Source organism: Batrachochytrium dendrobatidis (assembly GCF_000203795.2).
Source record: "Batrachochytrium dendrobatidis JAM81 unplaced genomic scaffold BATDEscaffold_1, whole genome shotgun sequence".
Lineage (NCBI taxonomy): Eukaryota > Fungi > Chytridiomycota > Chytridiomycetes > Rhizophydiales > Batrachochytrium > Batrachochytrium dendrobatidis.
In genome coordinates this window covers 1,982,060-2,006,943 of record NW_006281099.1, presented here as the reverse complement: position 1 = coordinate 2,006,943, position 24,884 = coordinate 1,982,060, and the positions used below count along the sequence as shown (strand labels likewise).

The 24,884-nt window shown below is 39.2% G+C and overlaps 10 protein-coding genes across 10 annotated transcripts; 6 read left to right on the top strand and 4 right to left on the bottom strand.

The window, feature by feature from the left end:
• Positions 1-159: 159 nt before the first annotated feature.
• On the top strand, positions 160-1,649 carry BATDEDRAFT_34085 (uncharacterized protein). Its single transcript, XM_006675682.1, has 4 exons — positions 160-220; positions 390-454; positions 812-901; positions 1,087-1,649. The coding sequence occupies exons 1-4, from the start codon at positions 173-175 to the stop codon at positions 1,475-1,477; spliced, it is 594 nt and encodes a 197-aa protein (XP_006675745.1). The 5' UTR covers positions 160-172; the 3' UTR covers positions 1,478-1,649.
• A 1,323-nt stretch (positions 1,650-2,972) lies between these two features.
• Positions 2,973-3,521, top strand: BATDEDRAFT_18421 (uncharacterized protein; the record flags this gene model as incomplete). The annotated part of the gene is made up of 1 exon (XM_006675112.1): positions 2,973-3,521. The coding sequence occupies one exon, from the start codon at positions 2,973-2,975 to the stop codon at positions 3,519-3,521; it is 549 nt and encodes a 182-aa protein (XP_006675175.1).
• A 623-nt stretch (positions 3,522-4,144) lies between these two features.
• BATDEDRAFT_8379 (uncharacterized protein) lies at positions 4,145-5,498 on the top strand (the record flags this gene model as incomplete). The annotated part of the gene is made up of 4 exons (XM_006674934.1): positions 4,145-4,276; positions 4,347-4,535; positions 4,605-4,683; positions 4,759-5,498. 4 exons carry the CDS (start codon positions 4,145-4,147, stop codon positions 5,496-5,498), a joined length of 1,140 nt encoding a protein of 379 aa, XP_006674997.1.
• A 133-nt stretch (positions 5,499-5,631) lies between these two features.
• Positions 5,632-6,378, top strand: BATDEDRAFT_84811 (uncharacterized protein; the record flags this gene model as incomplete). Its single annotated transcript, XM_006676267.1, has 2 exons — positions 5,632-5,848; positions 6,099-6,378. 2 exons carry the CDS (start codon positions 5,632-5,634, stop codon positions 6,356-6,358), a joined length of 477 nt encoding a protein of 158 aa, XP_006676330.1. The 3' UTR covers positions 6,359-6,378.
• A 112-nt stretch (positions 6,379-6,490) lies between these two features.
• Positions 6,491-8,596, top strand: BATDEDRAFT_84810 (uncharacterized protein). The gene is made up of 5 exons (XM_006676266.1): positions 6,491-6,574; positions 6,706-6,818; positions 6,970-7,091; positions 7,156-7,354; positions 7,451-8,596. The coding sequence occupies exons 1-5, from the start codon at positions 6,497-6,499 to the stop codon at positions 8,403-8,405; spliced, it is 1,467 nt and encodes a 488-aa protein (XP_006676329.1). The 5' UTR covers positions 6,491-6,496; the 3' UTR covers positions 8,406-8,596.
• Positions 8,597-9,205: 609 nt separating this feature from the next.
• Positions 9,206-14,254, bottom strand: BATDEDRAFT_21814 (uncharacterized protein; the record flags this gene model as incomplete). The annotated part of the gene is made up of 12 exons (XM_006675326.1): positions 9,206-11,374; positions 11,461-11,873; positions 11,966-12,049; positions 12,156-12,536; positions 12,613-12,753; positions 12,839-12,949; positions 13,009-13,164; positions 13,238-13,324; positions 13,397-13,450; positions 13,564-13,677; positions 13,796-14,016; positions 14,175-14,254. 12 exons carry the CDS (start codon positions 14,252-14,254, stop codon positions 9,206-9,208), a joined length of 4,011 nt encoding a protein of 1,336 aa, XP_006675389.1.
• A 901-nt stretch (positions 14,255-15,155) lies between these two features.
• Positions 15,156-16,446, bottom strand: BATDEDRAFT_85836 (uncharacterized protein; the record flags this gene model as incomplete). The annotated part of the gene is made up of 6 exons (XM_006675978.1): positions 15,156-15,287; positions 15,457-15,513; positions 15,582-15,680; positions 15,790-15,899; positions 16,118-16,241; positions 16,336-16,446. The coding sequence occupies 6 exons, from the start codon at positions 16,444-16,446 to the stop codon at positions 15,156-15,158; spliced, it is 633 nt and encodes a 210-aa protein (XP_006676041.1).
• Positions 16,447-16,650: 204 nt separating this feature from the next.
• BATDEDRAFT_84808 (anaphase promoting complex subunit CDC16) lies at positions 16,651-20,411 on the bottom strand (the record flags this gene model as incomplete). The annotated part of the gene is made up of 10 exons (XM_006675977.1): positions 16,651-17,698; positions 17,773-18,171; positions 18,283-18,483; positions 18,574-18,725; positions 18,806-18,943; positions 19,043-19,156; positions 19,237-19,280; positions 19,363-19,453; positions 19,538-19,698; positions 19,781-20,411. 10 exons carry the CDS (start codon positions 20,409-20,411, stop codon positions 16,651-16,653), a joined length of 2,979 nt encoding a protein of 992 aa, XP_006676040.1.
• Positions 20,412-20,511: 100 nt separating this feature from the next.
• On the top strand, positions 20,512-23,033 carry BATDEDRAFT_21812 (uncharacterized protein; the record flags this gene model as incomplete). Its single annotated transcript, XM_006675325.1, has 4 exons — positions 20,512-20,680; positions 20,789-20,878; positions 20,972-21,123; positions 21,225-23,033. The coding sequence occupies 4 exons, from the start codon at positions 20,512-20,514 to the stop codon at positions 23,031-23,033; spliced, it is 2,220 nt and encodes a 739-aa protein (XP_006675388.1).
• A 176-nt stretch (positions 23,034-23,209) lies between these two features.
• Positions 23,210-24,269, bottom strand: BATDEDRAFT_85835 (uncharacterized protein; the record flags this gene model as incomplete). The annotated part of the gene is made up of 3 exons (XM_006675976.1): positions 23,210-23,594; positions 23,688-24,012; positions 24,068-24,269. 3 exons carry the CDS (start codon positions 24,267-24,269, stop codon positions 23,210-23,212), a joined length of 912 nt encoding a protein of 303 aa, XP_006676039.1.
• Between the last annotated feature and the right edge of the window lie 615 nt (positions 24,270-24,884).

The following is a 24,884-nucleotide window of genomic DNA, read 5'->3' as shown; positions in this document are numbered from 1 at the left end:
CTATACATGGTTTGGTCTACACTTGATGTGGCTTAGTTATAATGCAAAATATTAATTGATTGAATTAATGCATAATAAAGCATCAATTATGCAAAAATACTGTTTCGAATAACGATATAAAACAATTTGGGGTTTCCAGCTCTTTTCCTAACTCATATAATCACATCTTACAATGGAACAGTCTACCCTTATCTACGCTGCTATTTTTTTTATTGCTTTTGTAAGTCAATATTAAGGTGACTTGAACCAGTCTATGTAAATGGATGTGCTGGGTATAGTGGTGCACAACTATAGCCGCCCTATGGTATTTCATACCACTTTACTTGATTGAACAAGGCTGGCTACTTTTATTCATTACCTCGTATAACTCATCCCTTATATTTTATTAGATTTCTAATTCTGTTTTTACGGGAGGTATTTCTGATCAAGCGCAGTATGGTCTCGGTGGTGTATGGTATGTTCTATCTTGACAGTGGTGCATTCTATACTTGGATTGGGTTGGAAAATAAGAGGCAGATATCATGATGCTGAGGTGATCTATTTTTGGTAAACGAAACCAACCAAACGGCAATAGCGGAGGTCAAAGGAGTGACCCAAAGGAATGAGAATTGGTTTATACCTTGCAACAACCATTGCATTCCTTAAACTTGAAAATCATATTGGTTTGCCTAGCAGATTTTTAAAAATCAACGGGTCGTTCCTTATTTTACTGCCATAATGCATCATCAGTCATAAAATTTGTTCAAAACTGCCACTTGTATTCAACTAATTCGTTCTGGTCTTATTTGTATCCGATTGCTTTTATATTTAGCTTGTTGTTTATTGACCATTATAGATATGATGATTCTATCAAAGCAAACGTTTTTTCTGCCTATTCAAACTCATGCTCCATTGCTATTTCGTAAGTCATTGATACTCGACCCGATTTTATACATGCTTTTTGGCTTGACAATGGTGCCAGTTTACTGAGCGTTTGTACAGCACGGCTACTTTTTTTGTCTAGCGTATTTCTCAAGGGTTTAAACGTAAACATTACAACCACTTACGCTAATTCTTGTTTCCCGAATTGTGCCATTATTTATTTAGGGTTGGCTCGTTTGGATTTCTGGCATTATTTTTACTGGCAGCAGCTCATTTTTGGTTTGTATGGAAAAAGGAACAACCATCGAAACGTGTCGTTTACCTGTTTGCCATGTCAGCCAGTGTGATGGCCTTTATCTTCTTTATCACAGCAGCCGTCGTCAGTGCAGGTCTTAGTCAAACTTGCAGCCAGTTTTCAAAAGTAGAACAGTTCCGTACTTGCGCCAATGTGTTTTCTGACGGATTTTTTGCAGATACTGTTGCAAAGTTGTACTCGAAAAACCTGACAACAATTTCTGCAGCTGCAGGTGCTGGATGGATGATGTGCATCTCTTGGACTGCTTTGGCTATATATGACTGGGTTAACTACCGTGTATCTGCCAACAAATGGTGGTAGACGTAACAAGTACACTGTTGAATTATTGACATACTTTTGAGACTTCCTATATTTTTGGAGAATGGGAGCTTAATTTTCATTATACTTGCTTCTTCTTTTCAAACCAGTTTGATTATCATACATGTTTCATTGTTTTGGGTTTTTTTGATTAAAATAAATGGTCATTTATTACAGCCGTGTTCATATCAAATGGAGCATTAAATAGGGTATCAATGTATAGTAAACAATCGGTTTCACGGAATAATAACTTGCATCGCATTTACTGGCCAACATTGTTGTGAACTCTTTAGCTGGCTGGCCTTCTGGTGACTGACATGTCTAGTTGCATTCCTGTGACATGCAGTCTTTGTCCACTTGAACTAAAGCGCGACACATCTGCAAGCTTCTAGAGTTGTATTGAAAACAGTCGAATCAAATATCTGGACTACAATGATGATTATGCCAAAAGGAAACGAGAGAATCCCAGTTTAAAACTATAATGATTGGATCCTATGAGTGTTTATTAAAGAATCAAGTGTCGATTAAAGAAGCAGTGCAGTCAATTCGTAGTAAAAAAGCAACAAATATTTAACCATTGTTTATTTCAAAGCAATCATTACTGCAAAATACAAGTATTCCATTTTATGTGAATGGCAGTGAATGAAACAAGTATCTACATAAGTTCTCGTGCATCATATCAAAGATCCGAGTCTAAATTGTTGATGACAGAGGTTCAACTTTTAAAGTACTGCGCCACAAGATATACTAGCCACGTGCAATCAAGTGACACGATGTGTGAATTGCACGAATAAAAATAAAATTGTCAGATTTGTTATTTTCTACTCACTCACTTTTTTTCATGTAATTGAAGCTTGCCGTTTAGTTGTTGGTTGCTCTGTTTCTAGAGCTCCCTGTGGACTGCTGTTGAATTCTTGTGTTTTCTTCTTGTGACTGTTCAAGACTGTAAATTGCAGTCTGGCAGCTCAAGTTGAAAAGCATTGATTTTGATGCGGGAAGAAACTTGGAGTGATAGTGCATGATATTACGACTGAGTCGACATGTCTGGCATTGGTTTCATTTAGCAGATACTTTTTATTCCATTTTTAGCCTTTTATTGCCGAGTTCTTGTTTTGCTGCACGCTGTTCAGGTCAAACAGTTTTGATCTTGAAACTTGCTGCAATGGAGCTATTTGGAATGGTTCTAGTGTTTGGATATAAATGGGTTGAATTCATGCTAGACATGTCGTCTCTATTGTATTATTGCACTGTCACTCTCGATCGCTGATCTACTTGATCTGCATGCCCTTGAATCCTATTCAATTTGCTGTAGAGGCTCGTGGACCAGTGACGATTAGGATTATAATGACAAATTGACTTGCTTCTCAATTTCAGTAATTCTTTTCTTTTCGCAACAATGATTGAGGAATTCACGGCGTCTACAAGGAGCTCAGCTACTGGTGTGTTTTTTGGGTGAAACTGACTTTGTATCTTGATTCTGTCTACTATTTTGTTTAGCATGCAAATATTTGTCAAGACCCTCACCGGTAAGACAATTACCCTTGAGGTGGAGTCTTCTGACACCATTGACAATGTCAAGGCCAAGATCCAAGATAAGGAAGGAATTCCCCCAGACCAGCAGCGTCTTATCTTTGCAGGCAAACAGCTCGAGGACGGTCGCACTCTTTCTGACTACAACATCCAGAAGGAGTCTACTCTTCATCTTGTTCTCCGTCTGCGCGGTGGTGGTAAGAAGCGTAAGAAGAAGACTTATACTACTCCCAAGAAGATCAAGCACAAGCGCACTAAGGTCAAGCTTGCGATCCTCAAGTACTACAAGGTTGAAGATGATGGCAAGGTGACTCGTCTCAGAAGAGAGTGCCCCAACGAAACCTGTGGTGCTGGTATTTTCATGGCCAATCACTACGATCGTCAAAACTGTGGTCGTTGCGGCCTTACCTACAAGTTCTCACCCAAGGACATCAAGGCTAAGCCTGCTCCCAAGGCTGCTGCTGCTTCTGCTACCCCTGCAGAAACTGGCAAGGCAGGAAAGAAGGGAAAGAAATAAATGCAATTTATTATCTTTTTCCCGAATAAGCTTTTTCAAACCAATACATGTTTATATCTACACATCTGAGCTGCATTGTCATTTTGTATACAAGTATTTAATTAGATTTTGAATGAGTAAACATGTATTTTTCATGAATATAGATATACTAGAACAGCATTGTTTGAATTTTGAAATAATTGGACTGGCAACATAACATGGTTGACTTGGTTCAAGATGTTTTCCATAATATTCAACTGTTTGATGATCAAAAGTTGGTCACTTCAAATTCACCATAGATTAATATTGTTCTTGCCCAACTTGAATAGAGTCATGTCAGATAGAATCCCATCCATTCAAACACCATCCACTCATGATGATCCAAGCCTTGGTCAAAAGCGACTTTATAGCACAGTCTGTGACCATGACATTACTCATAAACCATCCAAAGAGCGACGACAAAAAGGCACTGGACCCAACCCAACAGGTCCTAAAAAAACCCCACCACCAATGTCTAGAAAAGTAAGAGACCAACCCAACAGTACACCTCCAGAGTACATTGTAGAAAATGGTAGTATTGCCGTATAAACAATCCATGTACTTGATTAATCGATCCGTATGGCTGATGATGTGTTTTAAATGCCATGACTGTAGGACTACGCAAGGTAAAGCCCTATCTATATGTATACCAAACATATGCCAAACAACGATGGCTTGGAATGACCGTCTTTGAAGTATTTTCAAAAGAGTTTCATGATCGTCCAGCAGAAGTCTATGTAAGTCTTGAATAGATTCTTGTTTCCAGTTTTTACTATCCATCTCACTGGGTTTGTGATGAGCACATAGCGACAGGCTATTCTCAAAGGCAGGATTAAAATCAACGGAAAAGCTGTTCCATTAGACTATGTAATCCGGAATTCAGATCTAGTCGAAAATACTGTCCATCGCCACGAGCCAGTGATCACTGACACTCCGATTGAGATAGTCCACCAGTCTGATTCTGTGTTGGTAGTGAACAAACCCAGCTCGATTCCGGTATGTTATTTTGAATCAAATTGCTTTAAAAGTATGTATATCTATTACGAATGCTCAATTGAATGGCAGGTTCATCCAACAGGTCGATATCGTTACAACACTGTTATACATCTCCTCGAATATGAAAACAAGATGAATGATTTATTTTGTAAGTAGTTGATAATAGTTGTCTATACTACTCAGTGTATGATTTGTTTTTAACTTGTAACGATCAACATCAAAGTGGTGAATCGTATCGATAGATTGACATCTGGACTGGTTTTGATTGCTCGAGATAAAAACAAGGCGGCATATATGATGCAAGAGATGCGTGAACGTCGGATTCACAAGACTTACCTTGCTCGTGTTAAAGGCGAGTTTCCTGCTGATGCAATCGAGTGCCATGAACCCATTGAAACAGTCGAGTTTAAAGTGGGTGTGAATATTGTTTCACCAACTGGAAAACCTTGTTCCACACTGTTTAAAAGACTGAGCTATAATGGCTTGACAAGTGTCGTTCAGTGCGAGCCATTAACAGGTAGGACACATCAAATCCGCGTACATTTGCAGTTTCTTGGACATCCAATTGCCAACGATCCAATCTATGGATGTTCAGAGTGGGGTAAAGATATGGGAAAAGGCGGATTAGATCCAAAAGCAGTGGCTATGACAGCCAATCGTGTAACAGCAGCTGTATTTCCTAGCGAACAGGAGCTGGTGGATCATGACAATGTTGATGATGCAGATGCAGATCCGATTGCAAACTGTGTAGAGTGTCGACTCAAACGCAGCGACCCAATTCCTGAGCAGTTGGTGATTTGGTTGCATAGCTGGAAATACAAGGGAGACTCTGGATGGGATTTTGAGACTTCAATGCCAGATTGGGCCCATGAATCGTATCAAGGTGATCAACAACTGGTAGACCGGTTTTGGGCACATGGTGGATTATGGGATGGAAAAGCGCCTGGACATTTCATTGATTAGATTGCCGAATTTTCCAACCGAATTTTATTTTTATTTGGGTAAATTTCACTCAGCAAAATATGGCCAAATTATTGGGTGTGTTTTTGATCCGAATTGATTTTTTCTTTAATAATTTCAGCTAGTTTCTATTCAAATGTCTTTTATTTTAAAACGATCGGTTCTACAGCCAGCACTTTTTAGAGCTGCAAATCCCCTTTCTCGTGCTCTGATATCCACCAGTGCTATTTCTCTTGAAAAGAAGCTCTTTATTGGAAATCTTGCATGGTCTGTAGATGAACAGACTCTTGCTAACGCATTTGCAGTGCACGGCGAATTGATTGAATGCAACATTGCTCGTGATAGAGAAAGTGGTGAGTTTTAGATATGGTTGAAAGTGTTGAATGGTTTTTATTCGAGATCAAACAGTGTTTGGGTGGTCTAGCAATACACTGTTATGAACTCCTGCCCAAGTTGCTACGTTTTGTTTTTTTTATCAAAACTTGGTTTTAATGTATAGATCAGATTGTGAAGCAAGTGAATTGATTCCATCTGTTAATCCTGTATTCAATATGCAGTACTGAAATAGAGTAGAAATCTAATACATTTTTGGGTCATTGTTAGGTCGTGCTCGTGGGTTTGCTTTTGTCACTTTCCAAGATGATGATGCTGCTCTCAAGGCCATTGAGGCTCTCAACGGCGCTGAAATTGCAGATCGTGCAATCCGAGTCAGCGAAGCTATTTCCCGGGATCGTTCTGCTGACAACCGCGGCAATGGTGGTCGTGGCGGCTATGGTGGTAACCGTGGCGGTAATCGTGGAGGATTTGGTGGCAATCGAGGGGATGAAGAAGGTCGTCGTGGTGGAAATGACAATGGATTTTAAATACAATTCTTTGATGCTATAATACAATGGTTGGGTTGTTTGAGGATATACAATAATATTAAATGTTTGAACTCAGATTTGATAAACTGAAAGTTGGCGCTGATTCTTTACTTGAAACTTATTACCCCACATCCAGCCATGAATGACGATGCCTTGGATAGTCCTGCAGCCTTTGACATGTGCTGGTCTGTCTTTGAAAATAGCAACACACAGAGAGTTGAGTTGGATTCATGTCTTGCAGGCTGCCGGATTTGTAGTGTTGCGACATGGCAACGGTTGCTAATCCATCGTTTATTCTTATATCGTGTAACTACAACGCATCCATCTTCAAACCACTGCTTCTCCAGCCACAGCATGATATGGAACAGACACTGTCTGCCATTATTATTGAACTTGACCTTGCTCAGATTCACAGTTTGCTCGGTAACATCCATTCTGGACTTCTTGCAGAAACAACAGGGTAAACCCATTCTTAGTCAACAGAAACATTGGACTTTGTTTTCATTTCCAATGAAGATCTACTGCCAGATTACACTCAATCTTTAATACCACCAAAACACTGGATTTAATTCTGCTTTTTTGCATGCATTCAATCATTGCTTTGCGTTTAGTTCGGTCCGATTTGCGCTCTTGTTGAATTTCAAACGGATGATTCTGGATGCCATTTTAAAAATATGGCCATTGGAGAAATTACAAAACTGTCTTTCAATCCTACATCCCATGGAATGTGTCTGTGTGTATTATGTCTTGTTTTATATCAATCAGTGTGTCAATTTACTGCTAACCTAGTGTTATAGACATGATCTTGAATAGCACTTTTGTTCTCTCTGCTGCAGACACAGATGCTATTGCCAGTCTGTTTGGAAATGATTTTATAATGGCTTACACGGTCTTTAGGTACATTCTGCTGTGGATCAACTGGAAAATTCATGACCCCTCACAGCACGACGAATGGTATTATGAGGCCTATTTTAGTGATTTTTCCAAAGATGAGCGGTAAGTCGCAGTGCATTCATACCCATTACATCATTTACGTTGGATCATTTGTATTGCTTCATCTTGAACTGGTATGTGTCATCTTTCAAAATCTAGCAAACGGGTCATGTCATCCATTGGATCAGATATCTTGCGGTATGTTGAAACACATCCAGACGAAATGTTACGAACTGTTGTGGATTCGTTCAAGGAAATTGTGCCTCTGCTTGAGGGTGATCATCTTATTATATTTTGGAAGTTTTTTCAGAAGCTGCAGAGCAACGAGAATGTCCCCATGGATGCATCATACACGCTAGACAATTTTTACTCTAAACTCTCTTCACAACAGATTAGACGGTGCTTACTCTTTCAACGTCCATCATTAATACATTCTCCAAATATGGCGTATGCAATTGCCGATACTCCATTTTCGGCCACATCTCCAGTTGTCACAGATCCAGATGGATGGGAAATGCTTTGCACGTCTATCCACGAGTATGTTGGTCATAGATATGAACAATCGACAGCTCTGGGTGATCAGACGCTCCAGGACGCCCAAGATTTGATTACTATATTATTCTATCCCGAAGCAGATCCTTTCCATCAAGAAATATCCTTAATGGACAAGATTGTCCATTTTGCCCCAAATCCGGTAAAGTGTATTTTTTCCATACTAAATTCGTCAATGATTACTTCTCAGGATCAACGAACAATGCTGCTGCGTAGTTTTGTGCTACACTGGGCATTGTTTGCGTTTTTAAGAGCGCGAGGGTGTCGGACTCTTATAGATCTTGATCAAGCCAACGATTATATTGTACAAGAATTCGGTCCGTCTACATTGGCTTTGCATATGGATATAGATACATACAAAGCACTGCCAATACTCAAATCACTTGCGCAATGGATTAATGAGCTTGGGGCAACACATCCTTACACTCTTCCTCTTTCTACTCTTTTGAAAGAAGCAATAGCCCAGGGATCCTTGAGCGCCTGCACTCCACCACCCGAAGCACAGCCGAGATCATCTCTTTCCATTGTGCATCGATCGTCAACACACTATCCAACAGTCTAACCAAAAGGCGTTTTACGTAATCACCCATTGATTAAAACGGTAGATTCCAACCTTTTACACTCTAATATGAACGAGTAGTATCATGTCTTAATCATCTTTACTTATATTTCTATTACAATCCAATGTGTGTTTTGTGCATATCTTGCTTTTTTATTATTTTGCAAATAAAAATATCAACTTGCACCTTCACAGCTAGTGACAACGAGGATAGGAAATTGTCAACAACTATCAGTGTGTTTTACAAATATTGCTAGATGATTGATTTGAATGACAGAATCATCCATCGTTCGTGTCCTTGTACTGCAGTGATAAGCTGACGTATTAGCACGGTCAGTTTGTTGAACGATTTGCTCCTGTCAATTCAATACAAAACAACCTCGATCACTTGATCTAGTGTTTCATTTGATATGAATACGGTTATATTCATAGAATATACAAGTCGAGTTTAATGTCAATTTACCATCACAAACCAAAACATGCTTTATCTACATACTCTACTAGAACGTATTGTGGTACGCATACTATTTTTATTTGTATTGACTTGTTTAATCGTTGTATACAACATACTCCAATTCATTTTTAATCTATACATTTTATTGTTACGTCGACTTTTTCCCATTCAGTTTCAATCCTCCACAACTGTGTTGATTACCATCTATTCAGCCAATACATTACAGGAATAAAGTATAGAGTCATGGTTTGAATGATACGTGTGCACATGTAAATTTGGTTTGTATGAATAAAATAGAAAGTGAGATGATATATAAAACACTGGATTTGGTTAAACAAAGCAATCAGGATCACTGCAGCATTGTACTCTTTGGACTTTTTTGATTTTTTAATCCACGACCAGACAAAACTGTCTGTGCAGTTCCATACAGTTCAACGCGGATTACATGCAGTCCTTTTTTGATAATGAGTCGCTCTTGAAACGTTCCAGCCCGTGTAGGATAAAACGCAATCGGGATAGGAACAAACGATCGTGGTTGAATGGAGAGATATCTAGTAGGTAGTGAAAACGGTCCGGTTGTGATGAATTGGACTTGCACTGCTTGATCCGCTGCGTTGCATATCCGCAACTGAAGTGTGCTGACATGACCCAAGTTTACTGTGCCAAAATTAAGTGAATCTCTTGCAAGAGAACAGCCATTGTTGGTTACAGAGATGGGATCGACCCAAGGCAGCCCCAAAGACTCCTCATTCTTGGGTCGATGTCCAATCAGTTTCTGAGTTTGAGCAGTTTGGATGTGTGGTGTAGTACTATACGCATGTCCCGAGCGGATTGATGCAGATTTATTTTCAATCTCGTGGGATCTTGAATGACTATAGCAAGCAATAGAGGTTGAATCAATCTGGAGCGCTTGTTGGGAATCAGTAGATCTAGAATGCACAAAACCTTTTAGCGGAGACTGTTTAGCAGATGTATAATTTTCAACTTCAAGCTGGTGCACTTTTTGAGCAGATACTGGAGTGTTTCTAGATTTTCTTTGAAATGTGGTAGAATGTGATTTTATCAAGGAATGTGCATGTTGATTGTTTTGAGCTGTGCTGATAATTGTGGTAGATTCGGGTTTGAAATGATACGGTTTTGATTCTGGCAAGTCACTACTGCTTTTGCGAGAATGCAATCGATGTTCATTGGATTTAACTGGTAAAAATTGAGCTGGTGATTCTGGATTTTCAGAAAATGGCCAATTTAAAGGTATTTGACTAGTATCTGAAACAGAACATCCATCAACTTTGATGATAAAACAGCGCCTGTTTGACTTTAATTGAAACGACTGTGTGTATACTCCATTTACAAGTGGCTTAAACGTTACCGCTATTTGAGTAGATTGATTTTTTCCCAATTGTCCAGAAATACGCACGAATCTGAAGATGACATCCGAAATACTGTGTTTAGGCATTCGTTGCAATGATACGCCATTTTCATCTCTGATTACATGCACAGGCTCCATAAAGACCGGACCAATACTGTCAATCGTCCATAGTATAGACCGATCAGTGTTGTTGGACAGTACAATGGCAGATCGAGCTGCTGATTTACTAAGATTTGGTTCAAATATCACCCGTACTATACTATTTGATTCGGCTTTTGATGAAATAGATTCAGAAAGAGCTTTCCGAGTAGATAAAATTTGAATGACAGGATACTTGCTTGTTAATGTTTCGTTGGTGTTATCACATGTATCCGAGTTTGGCATATATTGATATGGATCGCAATCAGACAAGCGCAATGGACTCTGTGATTCATGTGATGATATATGCTTTTTGGACTCGTTAGAAACAGCCACATCTTTAAAATGCAATTTTGGGGTTTGAACAGAAGAAGAACAATCAGTCAAATGAGATATTGATAAACAGCCTGACGAACCACCATACGATGGGTCACTAGAACTATCCAGAGCATTCAAATGGCTTTTAACATTCAAATCCACAGATTTAGATGATATCACATTGTCTTTTGATTGATATTGGCGAGATTTCTGACCAACAGAGTGTTGGTATGGCACTGTAGATTGTAATAGTTGATCCGAATTTTCTGTATTAGCCAAATAACTAGTCATGTTGAAGATTTTGCGATTTACAGGCACAGATGATGGCTCGGCTGGCAATTTGGAAGCGGCCCAGTCAAGATTTTGAGGTGTCGTGGCAGATAGTTTACTCGATATTATATCTTTCAACATGTTTGAGCTGTTTTTAGTCGGAATTCGACGCACTGTGGAAGGCGGATTTGCCTGGTGATAAACGATTTTTGTAGCAGGAGAAGCAAAACAGTGTGCATTGTTTTGAGATTCACATGTTGTGTTTTGCATAGTGTCCTTCTCTGTCAAAACTGGCAGTGGGGAAGCAATAGCAGTTGTATTTTGTGCTTTGCTATATTCTAAAGGTTTGGATTTGTCAAGAAATTTAGATGGCGATTCGTAAAGTGGTGCTCTAACGCGACGGACTCCCGAAGGGGTTACATCCTACATGATATAATTGTGTGTTTATGGTATAGGCGCATTAATAATAGTCAGATTGGATTGAAAGGTAAATAGATGCATGAACATACCATTAGATTGTGCTTTTCTGTGCGATCACCAGGAGTAGGACCGATTAGATCAATCACATTGCCAAATATATCTCGTTGGGGAGTATACCAAGTGGGTCGCTCTTCATTAAATACTTTCCCACCCAGCGATCCTAAACTTTCTGATTTTTGGGCAAAAAACGACCCAGGCGAAAACAAATCTACTTCTGCACTTGAAAGAGTTCGTACTGTATGAGGAGTGGCAAACGTCTCATCAGTTTGTGTTTCATTGGACAAAATTGGATCGCCTGGCTGGCATTTTTTGTTTTTTTGCTGCTGCACCTTTTCATTGAATTCAAGATGCATCAATATATATTCATCATCGTGCATAGATTTATCGCTCAGTGGTGATTGCGGAGTGCTATTATTGTCTCCATCCAACAGAGACAGTTTACCTACTCATACAGTAGATATGCATCAAAAAATTGGAAATATCAGATCTTATCATATACTGTGCAGAGTCGCATATAAAGCGTGCTTCTCTTACCTGGAGATCCAAAGTTTTCCGTTAGTATGTTTTTTGGGATATCAAATCCAAGGTTGCTGGCAGACTCCATAAATTCATCAACATCTAAAATCAACAGTTGAGTGTAGATAACAAGATAAAATTCAAATAAACTTTACTAGACATGGATGGTGTTTTAATACACTGCACAGAGTCGATCAGTTAGACATACCTTGCTGTAGTTGAAAAAAGTCATCTACAACCTTACTGCCACCAAATTCATCATTTTCATGATCATCCATTGAGATATTTTGAATATCGGCATTGGTACGGCTTGAATTCACATCTGTATCAGTAGTACCGTATATGTCCATGGTGATTGAAAACCCAATGTCTTGATCTCCACTAACAGGCTCAAGTGCAGATAATTCTGCCAACATATTTTCCAACTGTTCTTGATTTTTCCTGTCTTGGTCAGTTTGAACATATCCATTTAGTTGAGAAATATTTGGCACTCCACCATCAAATGTGTCACTCTCGTCGCGAAGACCAGGAAATGCACCCAGCACTGATTCCTTGAATGGACTCTTGATTTCAAATTTTTTTGGTTTGGCTATGGATATTTCCAACTATATTTAGATGACACTATCTTGACAATACATGATTGAAAATGCAGTAGAAACACTTACGTGTGATTTCTTCTGAATAAAAAGGATCTTTGCAAACCACAGAGATACGCGGTGTTTGTAATGCAAAGGAACTATCTGATGCTTTGATTGGTAGACAAAAAGAATCTTCGGGATTGAGTTGATCGCCAACAGATGAGGATGCTATGCAACAAAATAACCAAAGATGAGTGATTATACTATCCACTGTATTTGAATATACAGCATTTCCCGTCCAATACGATACTACCTCCAGAAAATAGATTGTATGCTGGCTGAATTTCGTTCAAACCAAATGAAGAATTGTCATGTTGAAACAATATTGAAGCATCCGAGGCATCTGAGCCAGTGTCTGCCAAATCTATGACAGCAAGATTAGTCACGATTGCAAGTGTTTTTAAAGAAAGCTGAATGATTTACCTGGAATATCAAATGACAGGTTGTCAGCTTGATCAAGTTCATCAGTTGCAGTAGCTACAGTTGCATCAGCATCGCTAGGCACATTTGAGCTAGAAATCGTCAGCTCATTGCTTAATTCAGTCTCTTCTGCTTCTGTGTGAGAATCAAAAAGTAAATCTAAAGTAAATTCAGTAGGTGTGAGCACTACTATTGAATAAAAAAGATCAAGGTAGGATAGAATGCTTCGTACCAGCTTCAGTGAGTGATATGTTCGTGTCCAAAACATTGATTTTGGAATCAAGTGATCTATGAAACTCAATACTACTCCAGTCTGCAGCTAAAATATCAAACATACATTAGTCAATACGGTAACATCAAATGTATTAGCGAGGTCTGACATGTATCTCACTTTCGTTTCCCGTAGAGCTGATTGTACGCTCTTGGATCATATCTGAAAATGTAACTACAAGATCACGGTGAAGAGCATCACAAGAATGTGTTAGGTAATTCAAGGCGCATTCAAAAGAAAATAAATTAAATTGATGACAATAGCTGCTCATGATGATCAAGATTTACCTTTTCGAAAATCAGCCGGCATAGTTTGAGATGGCTCCTTATTAAAATTATTTAATCGAGTATATTCTTGAATTTCCTGATGCAGTTCTCCAGCCATATACTGCGCATGCTTTTCTGTAGTCAAAAGGTTAGAATGGATTGCTTGAAATTGCTCGAGTTATACGGACAAAATAGTCCAGTCGGACAGTTTTCTGATGATCAAAACAAGTGTTTATGCAACTGTAAAAATCACCTTGAGATATGACTTCATTAGATGGTATTTCCAGTACTGAGTTATGCTGTAGAAGATTGTCCATACTTAAATCTAGTCCAGCCATGCCTTCATCCAGATTATCAAAATCAATGTAATTGCTTTTATCGTCAGAATTTTCAGTTGATTCGTCACCCAGAGCAGAGCCAATCTGTCCTAGCAAATGAGCAAACTCATTATAGGCCACACCAGAGCCCAGCATCCTGTTGAATTCGTTGGTAGAAGTTAACTTTGGAAAGAATTCAAGCAATCAAAATGTCCGGTAGCCCACAACAACTCCTCAGGACACTAACCCTCACAACAGCAATGCTCTTGACAGATGTGTTGATTGTGTATCAAGTGTTGGTCAAATGTCGATTACTGAAGTTCATGTGCTGCAGATTTACCGCACTCTCGAGTCTGTTTTGAAACTTCGCGGACCTCAATGCAAGTTGCTCGCATTGGAAATTGCTTCGGTTGCTGTTGGATTGCGACCTGCTTTACTCAACGATCACTGCATAATTTCCATTCAACAAGCAGACTTACTGCTGTTCCGTCTATCAGAGGTAATGCGATGTTCGAGTTCATGTGCGTTGTGGTTTTATTAAACCTTTTGTATGACTCAACTCAGGTGCATTCCGAGTTTAGTCGTTTACGAGCAATTCATGTCAACAAAGTCGACTTTTTGTTTATTATTCATACGGAATGGTTTGAGATATTCTGCAGGGAGTTACATGCGTCACCCAATGCATTTCCGATATTCATCGATGCGTCAGAATCTCTGGATAACCCGCTGATTGTTTCAAAGAATCAAGTGGACGGTATTTCTTGGATCGTGAGTGCATTGAATGCTATCAATCAATGGTCGAGTAGCACTTCTTTTCACGAAATGAAAGTTTATTCTCTCGACATTGAACACGATCATCCTCAACCGATCATAGCATTCACTGGAATTGTGCTTGGATATCCAGTAGTTTATTGTTGTAATACACTGGGTCAAGGCAACTGTTTGAGTACTACTTTGCTTTCACTGCACAAGCTATACGCGCAACTGCCTGCCAACCTACACAGTACTTTTGGGCAAGTCACTCGCTTCAATCGTCTTGCATTCTTGCCTTCGAAATGGCTAATATCAAATAATTAAAATATTAGGGAATCAACTGTTGTGTTGACGTTTACCATTCCTGCAAATCTGTCAGCTCTATGTATCGAAGCTGTCAATGCATTCAGTACAGATCTAAATCTGCGTGTGGCATCACAACATGTTTTTTCCCAAATCAAATTATGCACATCTTCAATCACTCAAGATGCCGTTATCATGTAGCTCAATAAACCTCTTTGATACAATTGGGTTATCATTTATTCAAGTAGATATATCCATTAGCTTTTTGACAAATCCCGGACCCAGCAGTTTTGTGATGGATTCCCTTTTCAATTCCACTGATTTACTAAATATAATTTCTCCAACTGCTCTATCTGGATTTTTATCTTCTGGCTGTAAATACAAATAAAGGAGTTCTATACATTTGTGGCTATTGATTACAATTTGCATTTTAAATGAGTGCAAAGTTACAGATCGTGTGGGTTAGCAATTCTTGGCAGTTGATGGCAATCCACAATTCAGGATAAATTCCAAATACAACTCACAGTACTGCTTCACTAACATGCTTTGATTTAAGAGTTTCGCAAACCACAGGAACACCCCCAATCTGTTCAAATATCTGTACATATTGTCAATATACTCACTTCAACTCGGTTCAAGCACAGCATAAAACTTAATAATAGTTACCCTGATGTTTTGACTCGAATCAATTAGAATGCCTTGAACAGCTTCTATTGCTGCAATTGCCACTACAGTGCTTTTGGATGGTAAAAACGTCAAAAGCAACTAGATATTTAAAATATGCATCATCAGCAACGCGTACCAACCAATACATATATGCCATAATCCAATAGTCTGCAGTTTTGACTAACATCTAATTAAAGATCCAACCCACCATCATGTTTTGCTTGGCGCCTGCTTTGAGTTTTGAATCGTAGTGCAGTAAAGCTACTCCCTGTAGCATTTCTAACACTGATGCAACTTGGTTTGATATCTTCACATCATCTGAGTATAGTATAAATGCATTTTAATCGCTGTGTTCGAGACAATCGAGTGTAAATTTGAATGATAAATCTACAACCACTTACAAGCCATTGCTGGTGACATTCTCAGTTTAAGCTGCTGAAACAGCAAATGTTGGACTGTATCGCAAGTCATGGATGTTAAATTGTGATGTTTGGAACAGTTGAATCACTTTGAGCATAAAAGCTAATCTCACATACGGTTGCAATTCTGTTCGCGCTGGACAATGGCAAACACACTTCGCTCCTCAGATGTAAATGTGGCCATAAGACGAAGAAGAGCTTTAAACCCCTTTTCACGCTGATTCCACGAACTATCTTGCATCTACATATCAAAAATTAGCAAGGTTTTAATGTGTACAGTATCAACACACTGTTCAAGTTGAACCCTAGTAAAGCAATGGATAGGCTGAATCTACCTGTGTCATGCATACATCCATTTTACGTTGTAGTTTTTTGCGCATTTCTTCAATGTATTCCCACTGTTGAATGGCAGAAATGCCCAAAACTGCTTCCCCAGCCATTGCCATGATGAATATGTTATTGGTCAGAAAGATATTGTCAGCTACGGTTACAATCCCAAAATATCACGTGGCTTGGACAGTTGTATCTGCTCTTGACCCATCGCATACATCTCGATACAGCTGATTTGTCTGTATTCAATGAATAGCATGCAGTATATCACAAAGTATCATAAAATGAAATACCAAATAATAAGAATGGGATCAACATTTTTACATTTCATTATCATCCAAGTCCATATCCATATCACTGTCCATAGATTCATTTGCGCTAGCTCCGCCAACGCCATTCAAAAAAACACCTGATTGTTGACTTCGTTGTTGTGGAGTGCAGTCAAACACATTCAATGAAGGCCATGAAGCTTCCTCAACTGAAATCGGAGAGGACAGCGTGGCAGTAGGTCGAGATGTCATACTTTCATTTCCAAACAATCTACCCCTGATAGGTCGAGATACGCGCGGCGGTGTGATATCTGCTCGTGTGGTATGGTAGATGATGGTGCTATTTTCGAGTCTGTGTGGTAGTTCTGCGCGGGTGACAGCAGTAGCTAAAAGGGTTTCTGGTGTATCAGTAAAATTCAGTACATCAGAATTTGACTGGCGCAAATCTGCAGAAAAAAGAGGATATTCAAACGGACTGGATCCAAAATCATCCGTGGTAACACTAAAGCGGTTGCGCATTGGCATAAATCGTGTGCTAGTTCCATCTCTTACTGGTGCTTGATCGTCAGTATTCCATAGCGCCATTGAAAGTGGATGTCGTGCACCAGGGATCGGAGTAGACGAATTTACGGCCAGATCATCTTGACTGAGTTGCAGCGTTTCATCTCCCACATCAACCAATGAGGAGCGCTCAGTGTCATCAGCTTCCTCATGCTCTGGAGTCTCGTAGTACGCACCCTGATCTTGTTTAGACAAGCTGTTTTCACCAGAAATATCGTCTAGTGAATCCTGATGATGCTCGCTAATTTTCAATTCCAATGCCTCGTCAGATATATCCCACACTTCAGCCGTGGATGCTGATAAAAAGGATGAAAACGAATCTGATGTATCAAGTGACGCTTCTACTAGTGCACGACGAAGCAATTCACTGCTGATCGAGTCTTGCGGTCTAACCGCCAAAGACTGATGGTAAAAATCGATTGCCTCGTGCAATTTGTTTTCAATGTGTGCCATAATTCCTAGCGCAGAAAACGATGGTGCATGTTGTGGAACACTAACCAGCACTGCTTTAAACCAAAATCGAGCGCTTTCAAAATCACTATTCGGCAAAATAAAAAGATAAATAAAGGTATCCCCGCTACTCGCACACATACTCAAAATGCAGTTACATACTTTTTCTTTCTAAAGGCATGACCAAGATTGGACAGTGACATTTCCCAGTTTTGACGCTGCATTCCATACCCATCAATAATCTTCACTACCATCTCCAAATATCTAATCGCTTCGGTATAGTTTCCTTGGCGATAATACAATACACCAAGTTCATTAAGCAAAATGGGATCATAGTCGCACTTGAGATACGCATCCTTTAAAAATTTCATGGCAAATTTGAGATGGTTGCTAGAAAGGTACTGCATGCCGAGGTAGAGACTTGGCGTGTGAATGTGGGTGCTGATTTTGGATGCAGTGCTATACGATGAAATGGCTTGGTCGTGTATTCCATGAAGCGCAAAAGTGTGTCCAAATCCAATCCATGCTTCTACAAAAGTGGGCGACACTGTGGTTGCTGAGCTATAATAGTAAGTTTTGATTTCAAGACATGACCGTCATCAAATCAAGTCAACACAGTCAGTACAAAAGCGCAATAGCGTATATTCTAGTGCATCTCAATAAACAGTACACCTGAAATAAGCCTGCGCCTCGCGATACTTTTTTACAGAAAGATAATAGGTGGCAACGGCGTACATAGACACTCGTTTATTAGGAAACATTTCGGCAAGTTCGTGGGCCTTGAGAAATAGTTTCCTAGTGTTTCCAGTTTCCAAAAGCGCAGATACATAAAGCAAAAGACAGTCCATATTATAAGGATCTTTTCGCAATATGCTATCAGCAATCAAGCACAAATAAATATAAGATTTAATAAATATAAATGCAAAGATTAAAAACAGCAGTCAGACGTTTTAAATCACATACTTGGTGGTGATTTGTAAGACTGCTTCATAGTTGGCCATAATATGTTGTTTACGAGCATCAGCAAGTAGTAAATCAGTACTATGCAAAAGATTATATCGAGTAAGCAAAAGGGTGTTGTCTTTGAGTTGAGAAGGATGTGCACTGAGTTTAAACTATATTATCACATGTGCAAGAGCAATTAATTAAACCATTGTCATATTTAAATCACAGAAAACTGCGCAAGTATTCCAACCTGATTAATTTTGGACTGATAGACAGTGCAAACAAACTCAGTTGCCTGTGAGTTGGAGTTATTTAGCTCAAGTAGATCAGGCAAATCTCTCATTTCTTTTTCAGATACAAGATGATTTTGTAACAATGCATCCAAAGCCTAAAATATGAATTGTTTTAAAAATAAATAAGCAATACAGATTCATAGTACGACAAACCAAAAATAAACAAAGGATAGACTATACTTAATCACGCATACCTGATATGAACGGTAATCTATTTTGAGTGAATCTAAAAAACATTTCTTTGCACGTTCATTTCGATTTAAATGCAGTTGCGCTAATCCGCGAATGTATGCCACAGTCGCATCTATCTTATAGTTGCAATATCAACAGAATAAGCAAAACAGAATCGCTACAAGTATAATCACGCGCTATATCAAATATACATTACTTTTACATTTCGTCCATGAATAGAGCTAAGGCTAATATCAACACCTGTATATTCCGCAACAAAGCATTAAATAAAAGATCCAAACTATACACTTTTAAATAAAATCCAATGGTATAATCAATGTACCTTTCCATGATCGGTATTCCTTTTTTACAGCACAAGGCATATTGTCCGTACCCAGAACTGCAAGCGCTTCTTCTTCCTTTTCCTGTTTAATCTATTACACAAAACAAGTGTTAGAGTTTTAATGCAATTCACAGTGGCGAACTATTAGATAAAGTCACTTTTAAACATAACATACCAAGCACTGTGCAGTAAGACAGCCTCCCCACATAGTAAATCCAGCCAGCAATCGATTCTTTAGAAGCCATTCGCATTGCAGATATTTTTCGTTTTGAAAATATACCAAAGCAAGTTGATATACGTCTATGAAATGGCCTGTGATTGAGTGTGGTTTGTATGCTACAAGATGAAGTAGTCAATAATTCAGTACTGACAAGATTGTAACGGCTCAATAGTCTAAACTTATCCGCGATCAACGTACCAGTCATATCTACAATCTTAGTACCCCAAAATGCGGCAGCATCATATTGGTTTTGATAAAGAGCATCGTCGCGCCAACACCTGATTTGATCGACCAATGTAGAGATATCATTTACAGCCAACACTGAATCTGTTGGATTGGATATTGACGCAGCATCTGGATGGGTGGATTTTGTCGAGGGCAACGCCAAAGACGTGTTGGTGTCATTGCTTATCGAGGTATTAGCATCAGCAGCAGTTGAACGAGAGTCGAGTTTCTTTTTTACAAGTCGACTCTTGCCTAATCTGGAATGGCTGGCAGTTGATCCTTTAGACTGCTGAGTCATAAAAACAGAGTTTTGATCGGAGATGGAATGCGAAGCAGAGGATAATCCAAGTCCCAAAGATCCGGGTTGAGCATGGCGGGTATTATTATGTTGTCCAGATGAATTAAACGCAGTGGTGTTTAGAGTAGATTGCCTCGTTTGAGAAGCTGCTCCGGCTGCAGTTGAGCTTGCATTCGTGGAAGACGCATTAGATGCAGTAGTATTTTGAGCAAAAGAAGTTCTTCTAGTGCGAGGTCTTATACTGGTGTTGGTACTGCCAGCTGTAGGATGCAAATGTCTTGCTATTCTTCCATGTGATGAATGCATCTGTCAATGTGAGGAAAAGGCTCAAAGTGAAATCAAGACCATAAGCAGTCAGGTGAGATCACGTTATGCTGCAGTGCTTTCCGTCGCGGCCAACTCTCACATGTCAACCAAGATGATTCCCTCATCTGGTGTATTGCACAGGTCTTCATTCAAGGTGCTGCAGACCAATGATGGTCGTACTCTTGTGGAAAACACTCTGAGATTGGACATGAATGGTGACGAGCCTTCTACCATGCTGGTCATTTCAGATCGAGAAGTTAAAGTACAAGGTATCGGTTATAGCTGTAGTGTCATGAAACTCGAGTTGTCTGTAAAGGTTCTTGCTGAATGATTCATCTTTATATACTAAAAATGGGGGTTTCAATACGTTTCTATAGAAAGAGAAGATGCGCTACCAACCTCCACCAATACAATCACTTCAACCACAGATATCATGGGTGTTGTTGGTTTACTATCACTTGTATATGGTACGGTTGATTTCTATTGGTATAAATGCATTGATTTGATTTTATAAAATAGAATCAATGCTATATGAACCATCTCCATTTTAAACTATGTAGGACAATATCTGGTTGGAATCACCTCTCGTAGTTTGGCTGCTACAATCCAATCGCACAAAATATGGCGTATCAAGACTGGTATTGTGATTCCTGTTGCTGGTACCATCTATCCTGCTTCTCCAGAAAATTTGGATGACACAGTATTAGCGCAGGTAACTGACTCGTTTGATGGGTGATTTAAAAGTCCAATAAATGTCTTGTTGATTATAATCATGTGATAGCCTAGCTAATCCCTGCTGTTCATGGCTGGTAGTATTTTGCAGATAAAAAGCTACTTGAGCATATTCGCAGCATTCTCGACTCTGGCCAGCTATACTATTCTTCCACGTATGACTTGACGCATTCTATGCAGCACAATTTCATTGCTAATACTACAACTTCCTCGGATACACGCATTGATGATCGCTACTTTTTCAATCTGCACATGCAATCCGCCTTGATTTCTGCTGCAACACCTAAACGTGATACTCATCCGTGGGTACTCAAGATCATTGCTGGGTTTGCTGGAAGCATTGATATAGACTACAACCCCAATTTGGAGGGAAATTCTTTACTCTCTGAAAATCAAAAGGAAATCACTTCCAAATCGTATACTTTAACTCTGGTGTCTCGTCTAAGCCACTGTCGACTAGGTACTCGATATATGCGTCGTGGTATTGATGAAGAGGGAAATGCAGCAAACAGTGTGGAAATGGAACAGATTGTGTTTGATCATGACTTTGTAAAAAATAAGCTTATTTCATCATTTGTTCAGATTCGAGGGTCTGTACCATTGTTATGGACACAAAAACTTGATCTCAGCTACCGACCTGCTCTCAAGATTGCTGATACTTCCAGTGAAGAATCATGGACTCCCGTTCAAAAACATTACACAGATCTCAAACATCAATATATTGGTGAGCGTCTTTTGTCCAGCAATGCTGATCATGGAAAAGTCGTTTGTGTCAATTTACTTGATGATACAGGGTTTGAAAAACCTTTGACCGAAACATTCGAAAGCACGGTGCAGCGTTTCAAAGACCCCAAAGTAACGTATGAATCGTTTCCGTTAAACAAGTGGTGTAAAAGGATGAAGTACGACAACATGGATATTTTACTTGATCGAGTGCGAATACGACTTTTAAATAACGGCAGCTTTTCAGCCGAAGGTGAAGTTCCTTCTTTGCACTCAAAAGGATCGTTGAAACTCCTTCAACTTCAAACAGGTGTAGCACGCATCTCGTGTTTGGACAGTTTGGATCGAACTAATTTGACGTGCAGCATTTTTGCTCGATATATGATTGCCTTTCAAGTGCAGAATCTATCTCCTGGTATGCTTTCTTGCAAAAGCTCTCCCTCTACAGGCGTATCTTCATCGGATATATACGATACTGCCGCAGATGTACGTCGTACTCTTTCATGCAATCTTTCCAGCTTAACCAATATCTGGGCAGATTCAGGAGACGCCATTTCGCTTCTATATGCAGGAACAAGAGCCCTCAAAGCCGATATCACTCGCACAGGAGAACGCCAAGTAATCAGAGGCAGTATAAATGATGGCATAAACTCTTTGACTCGTTACTACCTTAACAATTTCAGTGATGGACGTAAACAAGATGCGTATGACATTTGGAGTGGGAAAGTCACTCCTGTTTGTATCGACGAATTGGTTGCTGAAGAAGGAGTAAAACAAGTACGCAGGCTTCGTGAACCATTTATTGCTAAAAGCAAAGCAATTAGTGCACTCTTACCTCGCTCCGTGATTGACAGCACTGAAACATTTTTATTTGAAATCAAAGAATTTCTTATTCAACCTGCCACCAAAACCTGTACCGATACAAAAAAATCCAAGTCGAAACCTGTTCACATGGATGAGCATGGTGTTTCTCATACCAAGGTTGGGTTTGCTATTTATTTGATGCGATTGTATGCACCAACACGGATCACTAATGTGGTCGATTTCTGTATTGCTGGATGGATCTCTTGGCACATTCTCATTCTTGTCAAACTGTTCAAAATTGATGGTCAAAATGTTGTCAGCAATGCACATTTAACTGTAGATCACGCCCATTTCAAAAAATGATGGTATTGGTTTGATTGTTTTTCTGTGTTGTTCAATACACCTCGTTTATTCTTGTTGGTTTTATGAAATTAAGCTTTCAAAAGTTTTAAAGTTGAGCATGTGAAATGAAGTCGAAATAAATTTATTTGTGACATTCATATCACTATTCAATAAGTATGCATTATTCATACCAAGACTCAAAAACTGGGACGAAGTGTATAGTTATTTTTTTTGGCATAGTTCATGGCATTAACGGAGGGAAGTAAAACAGTATCAATTAAATGCAGCATGTTCCCACCATCCAATATAATGTCTGTTTGAATCAATTCAGCCTCGTTGCATTCGGACGCTCCATGAACGACACCATATGAACCGTTGAATGTGATGGTCATGTTTTCACCTGGCAGTCCTGTTGCAACTGAATTACCTTTTGCAGAAAACGTTGCAAATATAAGACTTGATACCATTGGTTTGATGATATGGTAATCGATTATCGACGATACCACGCCGACATGGTTGTAAATGTCTTTGTTGGATTCGGTAGCATTGAGTTTTTGAAACGCTTTGTTGGTTGGAGCAAATCTGTCGTGATGTGTGTATGAAATAAAATATATAAGCTATCAACCAACCCAAACTAGATCAAGATCGTGTATTGTTAACTATTAAAATACGTACATGGTTGTTCCTTTTAGAGCATTCAGTGCTGACAGCATACCTGGACTGGAAAGCACAAACTTGTAAAATGAACTCAAATCAGGCCGCGAGCGAACAACAAATTCGAATTTTCTTGGTGGAACCAAAACATCATCTATAAAGTTGATGATACCGTTAGTAGCATATTGAGTATGCGTAACTCTTGCAACTCTTTCTATTCCCGATCCAACATTAATATTGTGGTCGCTGTCGATGCTGATCATGAGGGGCTCGTTAGAGTAGGTGGTTTGAAATGTTCGTGATGCTTCTTGTAGGTTTACATCGTACGAGTATCCAAGTACGTGATCTAGTATGTATATTTGGAACAAGTTAGAATTGAACAATATAGGTTTAAAACTGACCGAGGTTGGTAAGTTTAAATATGATCGACATTTCACTATTACATTGAAGAAACTTGAACATGGTCGAGTTTTTTTCGAGTATACTGTTGTAGTAACTTGGAAATTGTTTTTCAAGATTTAGAAATGCTTGGTCGCTAGGTAAAAACACTGTCACATTGGTTGTACCATCCAGGAAATTGACGAGTTTGGGAAACTGCATCATAGTAGTAGAAATAAAGTCGTATGATGGCAGTTGTGTTTTCGTTGATTTATGACTATACTGAAGCTCAGAATATGATTCCTGGTGTTTTCGTTTTGCCAGGTGATATGGCGCTGTCTGCACGTTTATTAGCGACAGTAATGTCGGTTCAAATGTCAGAGGAACCACTGCAAATGACCATGGGAGGAGCATAATGGTCAAAAATATGTTTAAACTATGCATTTTAGGATGAGAGTTTGTCAATAATTGTTACAGTCATATTCACGTAAAATGGAACACTATATAAGGATGCCAAAATACATAATAAGCGGGCAGTCTCATGAAATGATTGATGATAATTCACACCAGATTTACTGAACATCGTGTCCTTTGAGCTTTTTGAAAAGGTTGGTGTTTCTCCGCCGTGCTCATTTGATTCTAGACATGATTTCACAAAGCCACAAACTCACTGATTAAGCATGATCTGCCAACCATTCAACAGCCATGTCGCGAGGTATAGAGTTTATGGCTCACTCTCATCCTGCCGATAACCACTTTAGCATAATAAACATAGTGTTGTATAGCGGCGATTTCAGTTGGTTGTATGTGCGATATATTTACACACTGCAAGGTCATGCT

What these genes read in the sequence shown, in the direction of transcription:
- BATDEDRAFT_34085 (XM_006675682.1), top strand. Translation starts at nt 173, where the DNA reads ATGGAACAGTCTACCCTTATCTACGCTGCTATTTTTTTTATTGCTTTT. An exon ending in TATGGTCTCGGTGGTGTATG is followed by an intron (nt 455 to 811) that starts GTATGTTCTATC and finishes TTTTATATTTAG; the next exon opens with CTTGTTGTTTATTGACCATT. An exon ending in TCATGCTCCATTGCTATTTC is followed by an intron (nt 902 to 1,086) that starts GTAAGTCATTGA and finishes TTATTTATTTAG; the next exon opens with GGTTGGCTCGTTTGGATTTC.
- BATDEDRAFT_84810 (XM_006676266.1), top strand. Translation starts at nt 6,497, where the DNA reads ATGAATGACGATGCCTTGGATAGTCCTGCAGCCTTTGACATGTGCTGG. An exon ending in ACATCCCATGGAATGTGTCT is followed by an intron (nt 7,092 to 7,155) that starts GTGTGTATTATG and finishes CTAGTGTTATAG; the next exon opens with ACATGATCTTGAATAGCACT. An exon ending in GATTTTTCCAAAGATGAGCG is followed by an intron (nt 7,355 to 7,450) that starts GTAAGTCGCAGT and finishes TTCAAAATCTAG; the next exon opens with CAAACGGGTCATGTCATCCA.